The 12,529-nt window shown below is 44.4% G+C and overlaps 1 protein-coding gene across 5 annotated transcripts in view; it reads left to right on the top strand.

The window, feature by feature from the left end:
- ULK1 (unc-51 like autophagy activating kinase 1) overlaps nucleotides 1-12,529 on the top strand; it is an 82,858-nt gene that overhangs the window by 10,538 nt on the left and 59,791 nt on the right. For all 5 annotated transcript variants that reach the window (XM_072879943.1, XM_072879946.1, XM_072879945.1 and 2 more), the window contains exons 5-6: nucleotides 6,492-6,524; nucleotides 7,371-7,407. In XM_072879943.1, coding sequence (XP_072736044.1) covers nucleotides 6,492-6,524; nucleotides 7,371-7,407 — 70 coding nt within the window. The remainder of the gene's footprint in view (nucleotides 1-6,491; nucleotides 6,525-7,370; nucleotides 7,408-12,529) is intronic.

Consider the following 12,529-nt stretch of genomic DNA (forward strand, 5'->3'; position numbering starts at 1 on the left):
AAGCCAACAGCAGCCTGCCCAGTCAGTGGGGCTGTGATGGGCACTGCAGCCTCCCACCGCCTGGAGGTAGAGGTAGAGAGGAGAAGAGAGCTGGGGCTGGTTTGAAGGAAGCTGCAGAAAGCTCGTGTCCAGTGGAAGGGACGGTGAAGTTTCTTCAGGTCACTTGAAGACTGAGCTGTCTTACCAGCTGTCCTACGATTTGTCTGTAGTGGTATTAGCTGTCTGGCAAACAGTAGCTCCACGGACATAATGCTGTCTTGTTTATTTTTTTAACGCTGTGCAGTCAGACTTCAGGACTGTTGCCAGGGGGATGGGAAGTACTTTCCCTCCCTTCCTGAAGCCTGTGTAGGACCAGAGGATAGCTTTCCTGCTGTTTTTCATCTACCCTGAAGTACAACCGGTCCTGAAACAACTCATCTGTTTCATAAGCAGAGAGTACCATAGTGCCTGGAATGAGATAACGCTGGCCCTTTGCATCGTTGTTCTCCTGGTCCTACAGAAATCTGCCTGCTGCAAGGCTGGCCATCAACCACTTCTATGCTGCAGGGCCTCCCTTCTGCTTGCCCTCTGCCTCTGCTGGTGCTCCCCATCCTGGAGCAAGCTGACAGATCTGTAGGAAGCAGAGTGCAGTCAAGAGCCAATGCAGAAGTCTGTGGGCCTCTCTGGGGCTTGCTGCTTATGCTTATTCCCTGAGATCTACATGAAGAAACTAGAAGCCCTCGTTCTTTTGGGAAGTTAAAGATCTGCTGACTGTGGTAAAAACGCTTTCCAGTCAGTAGCACTAAGTTTTGTTGCTGGACCTGGATGTGCCAAGAAGGGGCAAAGATATTGAGTAGACTTGATTGATGGTATTTGTTGCTTGCATACCATCTCCTGGACTGTGCTTACATGTGACTGCCACCACAGCCCAAGATTTATCACTTCCAGTGTAGCCCATACACAAGAGGAAACTGCCTGCTGGTTCCTTATAATGTGCTAACTCTCTTGGTGCAGGACCTCACTGGCTGCACGACTTGAATCCCAAAAGTCTGTCCTAAAATGTGCTTTTGTTTGGCTGTGAAGCTGTGTCTGGGTTTGAGAAACATTTTGTGGTATTGTGTGTCTGTGCAGAGAGGAGATTATACTGCAGTGAATGAGTGCTTTCCTCTTCTTTCCTCCTTTTCTTCCTTCATTTGAGTTAATTATTGTCTCTTGAATTGGAAACCTGCTTGAAATGTTCCCGAGTTCCTTAATGGTAAGGTTCAGAAGGAGTGAAGAGAAGGAGCAGGGCCAGAGAACAGAGAAACACAGTAGACTCTGAGATTTTTTTTTTTTCCTTTCCACATGAAGTCAAAAGGCATGTGAATATCTTCTAGGTATTTGCTTTAGATCTGTGTTCCAAAGGGTGAGTATTGCTGGGTGCTCCCACAATTCAGATTAATGTTACTATTGTCTTTTAACTTGCTTCTGTGTAAATAGTTGCGTCAAGAGAATCCTTGCATAGCATGACGGTTTTCCTTTACCTCTTCAGAGGTTAGCCTGCTCAAGCCAAGCCATGAGCCAGAGTGAAATAATACCAAGAGATTTTACTCTTTGGAAAGTTTCTTCCCTCTCTTGAGAATGGTGGGTTCTGTTTCCCAAGCCCAGCCGGCTTGGGAGCCCCTGCCTTAGCTAGAGGCTTTCCAGGTGCTGTTGGCCTAGGAGTTGGTTTCTGTAAAGCAAAACTGTGTTTGTTACAGCCCATGTTCATGACTCCAGTGCCGCTGTCAGAACAGCAATGACTAGAGACCATAGGCCAAAAGGGCACTGGCTCCATGAGATCCTACTGGCAGAACAGGAGGATGCAGTGTGCTGTGGTTCTGCTGCAGCCAGTGGGGGAAGTAGCATTAAAAAAACCCAACAGAGTGGAAAAGCTTAGCTTTCAGTTGGTGTTGAGTTTATCTTCCACTGTCAGACCCTCAGCTTTATTTTATGCTTCTGTTGTGTTGGTACAATTGATGAGTCCTAGCCCCGTTTACAGAGATCTGTGTGCGGCAATTATCTTCGCTTGGCAGCTGTGCTCCGGATGCTGTTTGAGAGGCAGTGTTCAGCAGCACATGGTAGATATCTTCTGAGAGGTATGAAGCAGGAACCTTTGCCATCGGAGGGAGGCCAATGAACAGGCAGTGGTATGCTGTTCTTCAGGAGAGTAACAAAACCAGTTTTGAGGACTTGAGTCTGTATGGCTCCTCTCCTATAAGCAGTAGAAGCCTTGTCAGCCACGTGGTGCTCAGCACATGGGCCTAACAGTGGAGCTATGTTTGTCTCCCAAGTGTTCCTCCTGCATCCCCCAGTCATCCTAGAAAAGAGCGTTTGTGTGAGGTGGAAGTCATTCTTTGCTGGTTTTACTCCAGTGTCTGCTACAACACTGGTCCTGCACAGATTGGTGAGAACACTGCATTGCTGAGAGAGTTGTGGAGTGTTGTGTAATTAACCTGCAACTCTTTTTCCTTCCTAAATGTCTTTCTAAACTTGGTGGCAGGCTAGGTGCTGGGGTAGAGTGCAGAGGAGGACTTCTCTAAGGAAGCTTCCTCTCGCAGACTTTTTAAGCTGTGGTGGGAGGATGACTAACTGTGGGTACACCCAGACGTTTCCCTTTGGACACAACTAAACATACACTTTCCAAGAAGAGGATCATGCCACCTTCCACTATGGGTGGAGAGTAAATTTTAAGGCAGACAGGACTGCTGGGTCTTGATGTCCATAACACCATCCCTCCTAGTGTCCCAGTGCGGAATTTTAACACGGCACTGTCCTGGGATGATTTATGTTGTACTGCTAAATGAAATTCTTTATTTCTTTGTCCTCCATCAGCAGATGTGCGTTATTTGTAGACAGTAGAGGCTGTTGCCTATTTTTACACTCAATTAAATTGTAACTTCATCGCTGGGGCCTCTGCTGCAAGAACTACAAGTCAGGCAATGATCCAGACTGATTAATTATCAGCTTAATGTCTTTGGCAGAGGCCTTTTGGTGCTGTTGTGGAGCACGGTCAGGATACTGCTGCACTTTGTGATGAGAGGAAAAGTTAGGGAGTTGCCTCTATGCTGTTCCCTTCGTTGAGCTCGTTTAGTGACAGGATTAGCTTTGGCTGCACAGACTGGCACATGTGAGTAAGAGGTCCAGAGCAAATTATCTGTAGTGCTTCTTGGGCATAAGCATCTGCAGAAGTACAACAAACTGTAATGCTATTCTTGTTACTGATGTGGAAATGAGTGGGTTGGGCATTTTGTTTCTTTTCAGAGAGACTGGTAGCCTGCAAAATTTGGCTTGCAGTATTTTTTCCTTGTTTTGTTAATGAGCAAATCATAAATACTATGGAAGGATAAGAATGGAAAAGAAATAGTTTCTGCTCCTCAATCAGCTGTAGAGAAGTCCATCAGCCTGTTTGAGAAACCAGAAGTTTCTTTAGACAGTTGTATCCATTGTAACCACAGTAAGCTACTGGCTGAAGGCTTTTTCCAAACAAGAGCTCGTTTCCGGGGCCCTTCCTGAAATAGATGTTTAGTATTGGTGGCAAAATTCCTACAAATCTTTCTGGTGAGTGGGTCTTGAAATGCTGAAGTTGCAAATGTGGAAGTTGTGTCATCCCTGCTACAGGCGTCTGCGATCTGAAAATACACTTGCTAAATGTTCTGCTGTGGCGGGTGTGCGTGCAGCAGGGTGGAGAGTGCTTCCTGGTAAGGCTGGAATGTTCAGAGGGTGCTGTTGCCAGTGGATGGTTGGGCGAGCCACCTACTTCTCTCCTAGAAGCCTTTCAGGCATTGCCCTCTTATCTCTTCACCCTGTGTTGGTGGGGTAAAACCACCAACCATCAAGGTCACTGTTGCTGGGAAGTCGAGCAGAGCATCTTCCTTGCCTGTGTAGGTCCTTATTTAACCCTAGTCACTGTACACGTTGGCTGCCAGAATCAATGACTTGATGATGTTTGTTTGCAGAGCCTTTAAATAACATACAGTGGAAAAACAACCAAACTGTACAGTGTACATTAGCTATTGGCTAATGACTTATTACAAAATATCTTTTGGACTTAATTTGTGTAAGCTCAACCTCCTCTTCATTTTCTATATAAGTAATAATATATTAAGCTTCCCCAAACCCTGCTGGCACTATACATATTAATGTGTAGAGTTACTGAGCTGCAATGATCACAGAATGTTTAAACAACAAGTGTCTATGAAAAATGTTGCTGTGGCAGTGATGAACTCGATGTGGGCAGTGATGAACTCGATGTGGGCTGCAAAAACCACTTCAGACACTTCCTCCACGCCCAGCAGTTGCCCTGTAGTGAGCTCCTGGGCCTGCCAGCCCTGCAGTCGTTCCCTGAGTAGCTGCACCGCACTGCTGATGTGTCCTCGTGTCTTCTGGTACATCCATGGCTGGAGTTCCCGGAGAAGTGAAAGGCCTGGCTGTCTTGCATGAACCTTGGCCTTCCACTGTTCCCGCTAAGGACAGCAGAAGCTGGTGGGCTTTGAACGCTTCTGAAAATTTTCCCCTGGCGCTTTGTCACGTGCAAAGCTTGTGACGATGCCTGGGGTTTTCTTCTTGCACTGCTTCCCTGGGCTAGTGCTTCTAACCACAGGCTGGTTTCCCACTTCATCTGAAGTGTGTGTGAAAGTGGATGACTTAACGTGTGCTGCTTTTAAATGCAGAGATTGGAAAACAAGGCCTGTTTAAAGCAGTATTTGTCATGCAAGGAAATGCAACAAACGCCTTCTTCAAGTATCACAGAAAATTGCTTTTTGGACAAACAAGGGGACCTTCAAAAAGCTCAGCTGGGCTTGGCAGTGAGAACAGTTGTAAGAGCTGGGGACAGCCAGCCCTGGGGTCTGGTGAACGCTCGAACCTGGGGAGCCACGTGGGCTGAGGCTGCTGGAGTGCCCAGTGCCTCGTGCCCCTCCGGGGGAAGGTGGCCCAAGCTGCATGCAGCTGTAGCTTGAGTCTCTCAAATTGCAGGTAGTTCAGCTTCCTCCCCTCTCCCCCCCCTTCCTCCAACCAGTCTGGAAAGAGGATGCTTTCAGCAAGCATCTGGAAACTCAGATTTCACATTGTGAGGTTAAAAGAGGACTGCAAGAGAAATGATGGGAGGCGCTGAGGACTTGAGGCGTTGACAAAGGCAGTCATTTTGGTACAGGCTTGATGGCAGGCAGAGTCCTGTGGGCAGACCAAGATGAAAGGGGCTGAGAACAGAGAGTGGAGGCTGCTTGGAAACTAAAAGGCTGGTAGGGTGGATGCTGGGGCTTTTTGAAATTGTAGTCGGGCTCGGAAGAGGAATCAGGCAGGCAGGTGTCTAAACAGCCTGTAAGTAAAGGCATGCTGCCCTGGAGCTAAGGAAATAAAGTGAAGTCTCTTGCTCTGCCTGCTTACAGAGCTTCTCCACTCACCCAGGTAATTGCTGCCTGCGCTTGTGCAGGAATGGGCCTTCAGTTTAGGAGTGGCTTCTAGCATACAGGCTTTTATGTAGTAGGTCTGCTTCTGTCTGACTTCTGTTTCAACAAGAGGATTTAGAGTTGTTCACCCATCTGGGTCTACCCAGGGTTGAAACATCTGGCTGTTTTCATGTTTGTTCTGTTAGTGGTTTGGCAACTCTGCTAAACAAGTGCCAGGCAGCCGCTGGTGTCAGCGTGTGTTGCACAGCCGCCAAAGCTCCTAATGCAGCTCTGTGGTGCTGTATGTTTGTGGGGCACTTCTCTGCAGTATCCTCTGCTTGTACCATGGATATACTGCCTTGTACGTGCTTCCTAAGGCCAGGGAGCTAGTGGAGATCATCAGCTAAGGCTGGAGGTAAACTCTCAAGATTGTAAGATGCATCACAGTGCAGCACCTGTAGCAAACTTGGGAGGACGAGCATTTGGCCTGGGCTTTGCTGTTGTTGACCCCCATGATAATCCAGAAAGCTTTAGCCACCCGATAATAGCACTCTATTAATGCATGTGTAGAAATTGGTTGGCCAATGTCGCGTTTTTGACCTGAGATTTCCTTTTTGCCCTCAAATCAAAGGTGAATCTCTTAGGCACTTTTCAGCCATGGGGTTGAATTGCAGGTCCCAAAGTTGTGTTGCTCTTATCTCTTTGTTCAGACTAGCGCTGTTCATGTGGGCATAGCTGCTATAAAGGGCCAAGTTAAATGTGGAAATGATTAAGTCTCTAAGATAGTAGTGTGCCAGCATCTGTGTTGCATGCCACTGTTAATCCCAAGAGCTGGAAAGGAACATGAAGACCCAAGCCACAATACAGGAGATCTGCTTTGTTAAATAGATGTGCACTCAGAAAGGGATAAGGTGCTGAAATGCCTGGCACTTGCAAAGTAAGCACTCTTTGAGGAATTAACGTATAATGAAGTTTTTACCCTCTCTTCAGTCTGAATCATAACAGAGCACAGTTTACCTGTTTAAAAGGAAATGCAGCAGTTGTAAAGTGTGTGAAATATTTCAATGCATAAATCTTTTATTTTTCCATTTTCTATTTCCCCAGGAACTGGCAAACTCTGTCTACTTGGTTATGGAGGTGAGTGTGTGTCTCTTTGTTTGTGTGTCTCTTTTGTTTTCTTTTTTCTTCTTTCCCTCCGTCTTTCTCTCTTTTTCCCCTTTTAAAAATTTTTTTTTAACTTGTTTTAAGCAGACTTGCTTGTTACACAAGTAGTGCTTTCTGCTCGCAGTCTCACCTGTGATGCTTTTGCTAATCTAATCTGTAGCTGCATGACTGAGAACTGGGGCAGTGTGGGTGAAGATAGCAGCCAGGGAGATTTTTTTTCCATATTGCTGCTCTCAGAAGGTTGTGCTGGCACAGGTTTAATCAGTCAGACATCTTACCTCAAGGGTCAAATGGGTGTAACTGGGTAGTATCTGCTTCAAAGATACATGGAAAGAGAATTTTCTCAACGCGGCCTATCTGCAAAGCTTTTGAACGTTTTCTTTCCTCTGCAGTCTTCACTCTGAGGTCTTGTTGACTCCTTAATGATGTGGAACATGATGTGGGGAATTTCAGTTTTCAGCTGTGGCTGCTCCCAGGCTTTCCTCAACCAGCTTTCTGGTGGTGTCTCCAGTGGTGACCCTTCTACTTTGTTCTGGTTTTATCTTTCTCTCTGATGTGCATATACACAGACATGCACATGCACAAAAGCTAGTTAATGCTGGTGTATCATCATGCAACATAACATTTAGGGGAAATGGGACAGGAGAGGAACCTACAGGAATGGTGTTTTCCCTGCCAAATGCTGAATACATATTTTGACACATGTAATTATTTATGTTTAAATACTATGACAAGCCTGCCATCCTAGTGAAGTTTACTGTTTTTCTTTTTAATCTTTGATTTGCCTTGCATTAACTGAGCTTTCTGTTCTGTTTGCAGTACTGTAATGGTGGTGACCTGGCAGACTATCTTCACAGTAAGTAGAACAATATGGAGAATATCCTCTGTGTTCAGAAGAAAACACTGACTGTTTTTAGCTCATTAAAGTTGCTGGGGTTTGTGGAAGATCTAATCAGATTGTCTATCTTTTTTTTTAATTCCTGTAAAATAAGCAGAGTATCTCTGCTCCTCTTCTAAGAGGTTCACCCTTGATAATAATTTGAAAACTGAGAATCCATGACGATAAAAGGTGGTCTTGTAGTCTTTTCTATGTAGGTCAGTGGTGACTGTTGTCAGTAGTTATGTATTTTAGTTACAATGGCCTTACAGATTAAACATATTTTAACTCTGCTAGGGACATGGTTTGTCTCTCTTGGGGTCACTGGAAAACAGCTATTTATAGTGAAGCCTTGCAGTTCTGTAGGGTTGGATTAAAATAAGATCCCAAGAGTATATTTCACTTTGTTTAAGTTTACCCCTAAGGGTGTCCCCACATCTAGGACAGAGCACATTTCTTATTTTGGTGTATTGAGGGTGACTGTAGTATAGCCAGCAGTGTTGTGAGGGTGATGAAAACTACGAACTTCAGGGTCTTTTGGAGAATATAGCACAGGTATCTGTGACTATGGTGCCTTGAAGAACCTTTTGGTAAGACTGAAGTGTGTCTTTGCCATCAAACCAAATGAAATCCAGCTGTTGAAATGTTATCCAGCTGTATTGCTGGGACTTGACCTTCAATCTCCCAAGCTATTTTTCACTGCAGCCCACTGCACAGGTACAGGATCCTGGCCTATATGAAAATCACACTGCACCTGAGTACCTAGGTGGTAGGAGGGTAACATGTTGAACAAGTTGCTTAGCTGCAGTCAGACACAGCCCTTCTTTTCTGTTGGCCTGACTGTATTTTTTTTTTCTTTAAAGTAGCTTTCTTGTTGTTTTGCATGTTAACTAGAAGATTACTAAATGTGAAGAGACAACTTTAATCTCATTTCTGGTGTGGCTCTGGGTCATGGTTAAACAAAGTTTGTTCACATTGTTCAAATTAAAAGCTAGTCAGCTGGATAATACTTCAGGCTCCTTATTTGAGGTACATGATGCCTGGAAATGGCAAAAATTGAAGGATTAAAAGCTTAATTTACATTTTCCCTACAGCTGGTGTTGGTGTCCCTAGAATGATTATTTGGGGCTTGATGCTAGTATGTTGCACTCCATTCATACAGGGTAATGAATTACATTTGTGGACTTTAATTTTCAGAAAGGGTTTAGTACTTGAAGGAAAATGAAGGAATATTGTGTCTTTCCTGTATTTTGTTTGTTTAAAATGTGGGTGAGATAGAAGTGACAGGCATTCGTTTTTTAAAATCAGGTTTAGTGTGCTTTGTCTTAAGTGATGGTGTTTTGCATCCGTTGGGTATTGCTGTGCTTTAAAAGGAGCATCTTTGGTGGTGGTGAAATGCTGTTATGAATACCAAGTGAAAATGGTTTTGTACTTGATACCTTCTTTTTCTCCTTGAATACAAGTGCAAATTTTAATAATGAAATGCTTTTAAAAAATAGTCAAACTTCAGCTTTCAAAGCCCACGCATTGGTAAAACTGAATTTTTTGGCTTTCATGCACATGAAATGAACCTTGATGTTAAAGCACTGGGCTGTGCACTCTTGTTGACAAAGCTGCATACGTAAACAAGAACACAGCTTCTGGCCGAATGATTTATAGAAACATGGGTTTATAGAAAAATCTTCCTGTTTATACTACTGCTTCTACGTGTCCATTGTCATCTTCTCCCTTCCAGCACCCCACCAAAAAAAGTGAAGCATACTGTGCAATTAGCTAGGCTATTAATACAGCTCACTTCCTTGTTTATCAGTTGAGACTACTTGGGAAACTGGTGGCTAGTTTGAGAAAGGAACGATGAATTTTATTTTCCAAATAAAATTCAGTTTTACCCCAGTTGGGTTTGTTTGAGTGTTGCCTGGGGTAGGGTTTGATCCTTCTTTGCCTGAGTTAATTTGAAAAAGTTACCTTTAGCTCTGTTTTTACCAATAAAATATTTTACCTTGACAACTGTAAAGAGCAGCTGTTGTGACTGGGAAATTGGTGTGTACTTTTATTGTAACTCTTAACGTCTGTGTGCCGGTTGCCAGTAAAGAAAACCCAGCAGGCACAGATGTCCAGAGGGAGCAGTCAGTAAGGGACTGCAGCAAGAAAGTGAGTTACTCCCATCACTGCAGCAGAGATCTGGGTCTTCCAGGTCCCAGAGTCTAGATACAAGTGTCAGCTTTTGCATCACGTGGCTTTTTCCATTCCACCACATGCTGCTTTGGGGTATTTCCTCTCCCAGCTTCTGCAGGTGCTTAGGGTGCTGTTGATGATAATGATTTTTTTCCTGAAAGCTCATCTTGGAAAGTTTAGATTTCTTGCAGGGTATTTCACTGGTATGCAGGAGGCTTGTCTCTATTGAGCGGCTATTGTGCTGCTTCAGTTATTTTAATAATTATGTATGGTGTTTAATTGCAACGTCTGCTTTCCCACTGACTCCTCAGACGTTTTTGCTGGTAGTTCCTGTAACACTTATGCAAGCTGCGCATGCAAATCCCTTGTTTCTCATTGAACGAGATGCTTGTAAGCTTCCCAATCCATTCTGCCCTCTAATTACAAGCATTAGGCAATATGGTAATTCTGTGTTGAGTCCAAAAGCACTCTAATTCTCCTTGTCTTCATAACTGGAAGACGTGCGTATGTGCATGTTTCAATGCAATATGCATTTCGGCTGTGTTACGCTGTAGGTCAGCCCCATCTCTTTGATACAACCCAAGGTTGTGTGTATTCTGCTGAGCATAACTTCTGTGGTGGTGTTCTTTAATGGTACAATGTGATTTCCCTTCTGATAGCTCTCTGTGGACGTTGCTTTCATTTAAAGCCCATCACAGGGTATGTTTTGAGCTGAGAGTGGCAGATTGCTGCTGTGCATGGTAGAGCTGTGGTTACAGAAGTGACTGTCCTCTGTACGGGAATCACTGGAATTGTGTGGCCTTGGGTACTCAGGAGGTCAGAGCAGGCTGATCTAAAATTTCTTCTTAAATTCTGTGAATTGGCATTGACCCAGGCTGTTATGAACAGCTCGTAAGTGCATATTCATGACCTTCCTTCAAGCTGCTTCTTGGAGAGCCCATCTCTGAAGAAAACTTCATGTCAAAGCAGGGCATTTCTTGGTTTGACCATGACACATGCAAGGAGCTGCGATCTTCTAATTCTTCAAGTGGTGTAGGGACCCCTTTGTAAACAAGAGGTGTGAGGCACTGCTGTGTAACTTGTCACCCTCTTCAGCTAGGTAATTAAGACTATGATAAGACTAGACCTATCTGGAATAAGTCTTCTAACTTTGTACAGAAGACTTCACAGGAGTCTTACTGGCCATGCTCTGCATGTGTGGAGCTGGGGGAGTTATAAGATGGGCCCCAAATAAATCAGCTTGGTCTCTCAGACTTCAGCATGATTTGGATTTGGCCCATGTTAAAGAGATACTCGTGGCACCTGTGGGTAAGAGGAGAAGTTCTTTTTCCTAAATAACTTTTCCAAAATGGTGGTGTCATGCAACATCAGTGGGTGTACTCCAATACATCTACCCTTGGATCAGCTGACAAGGGCTGTTTACTAGAATTTACCTGGCAGCCTCTTGGCAGGTTAAACATCTCAACGCAGGCTGACCAGGGTACTTTTTAGGTGGTTTCATCCTTTTCCTACGCCTGAAGAGGTACAAGGCACGCGGGCCCCGCACTGACCTGCAGTAAATATTTGCTCTGATCTACTGACCTGTGTAGCCGCCGTTCCCAAGGCAGTAAGCCGAGTGCCTCGTCACTGAAGTGGAGCCCATGAAAATAAACACAGGGATATTATTACTTCTCAGTAATGGCAAAGTAAGGCTTGTGAAACAGCGTTCTCTGCAAGAACATGTTGCTCACCACAGACATCCACAGGGATGCCCAGACTTCAGTGCAGGCTTAGTGTTTTGCCAGCAGTTTTCTGGTGAAGACAAGAATGTCCTCTTTTTACAGGGCCAGAAGTAAAAGTTCCCTATTTGGGACATAGCAAAGAAAGTGAGTTGTTTCGTTCTCCACACTTTTTTTTTTTTGTGGCACATAAATTGAATGAGTCTTCTGTATCTTCTCTGTCCCCTGTTGATGGTCGCTGGTCTAGAAGATCTTTTGTGGACCAATATCCTGAAGTTGCTGAAAGTGTCAGTTGTATTTAGGTCTCTGTCCTTCAGTTAGAGATTGCTACTGCCACTTGGTAGACTGATGGGCTGAGTATGAGAGATAAGGACTCTTGTTTTTCTGTGTTATGGCATGTCTGTTAATGGAGGTAAAAGGGTATGCTCCAACACTCCCCAAGTAACTGACTGTCCCTTCTCTGTTACTGATGGCAGCACCTCAATTTCACAGTCCTACCTTGCTACACTACCTGGATTTGTGATATTTAATGCTGCCAGAGGATCCAACAGACCTCTGTCTAGTTTTGCTACACTGCAATGTGGTAGCTCCATTATGCCGCAGCAGATGCACTGGGGGAGTCTGTCTGGAGGCTCAAGACACCAGCTTAGGTTCTGCACATTTGGAAGAGAGTACCTTTGCGGGGCTGAGAGCTTCGTACAGACTTCTGTGAAGTGGAAAAGCTTAAATTCTGCAGAAATTAGTAGCTTAGAGGCCTTGTTTTATTTGGGTGAATAGATTTTTCTGATCTTGGTAGCAGTGGTTTTTTTCAATATAAAGAGTTAGGATTCACATTAGGGAGGCTTAACTGGTTTGCTGAGGGATGGTGGCTAGCACTGTTAGCCTTATAGCCACCAAATTATATAAAGGAGAGGGTAATGCCTTAAAGATGTGGCATGCTGTTGGAACTGCAGGTCAGAACAAGGCTCTCAACAACGCAGTTTCTCTGCTAGAGGCAGAGTGTATTGAGCCAGGAGTTTGTAATTGTCTGCTAGCTTAATAATGTTAAGAACTGCCAAGTTTCAAGTCTTGCTTGATGTTTGGGGCAAGATGAGACAGCCTGTCCTTTCCTGGGCCTGAGCTGAACTGGGCAAAAAACTTCGGAATTCTTGCTGTTTTGTTTAAATATGGTGTTTCGACCATTCCTAAATAGATTTCCTTGAATAGGA

Source organism: Ciconia boyciana, chromosome 15 (assembly GCF_034638445.1).
Source record: "Ciconia boyciana chromosome 15, ASM3463844v1, whole genome shotgun sequence".
Lineage (NCBI taxonomy): Eukaryota > Metazoa > Chordata > Aves > Ciconiiformes > Ciconiidae > Ciconia > Ciconia boyciana.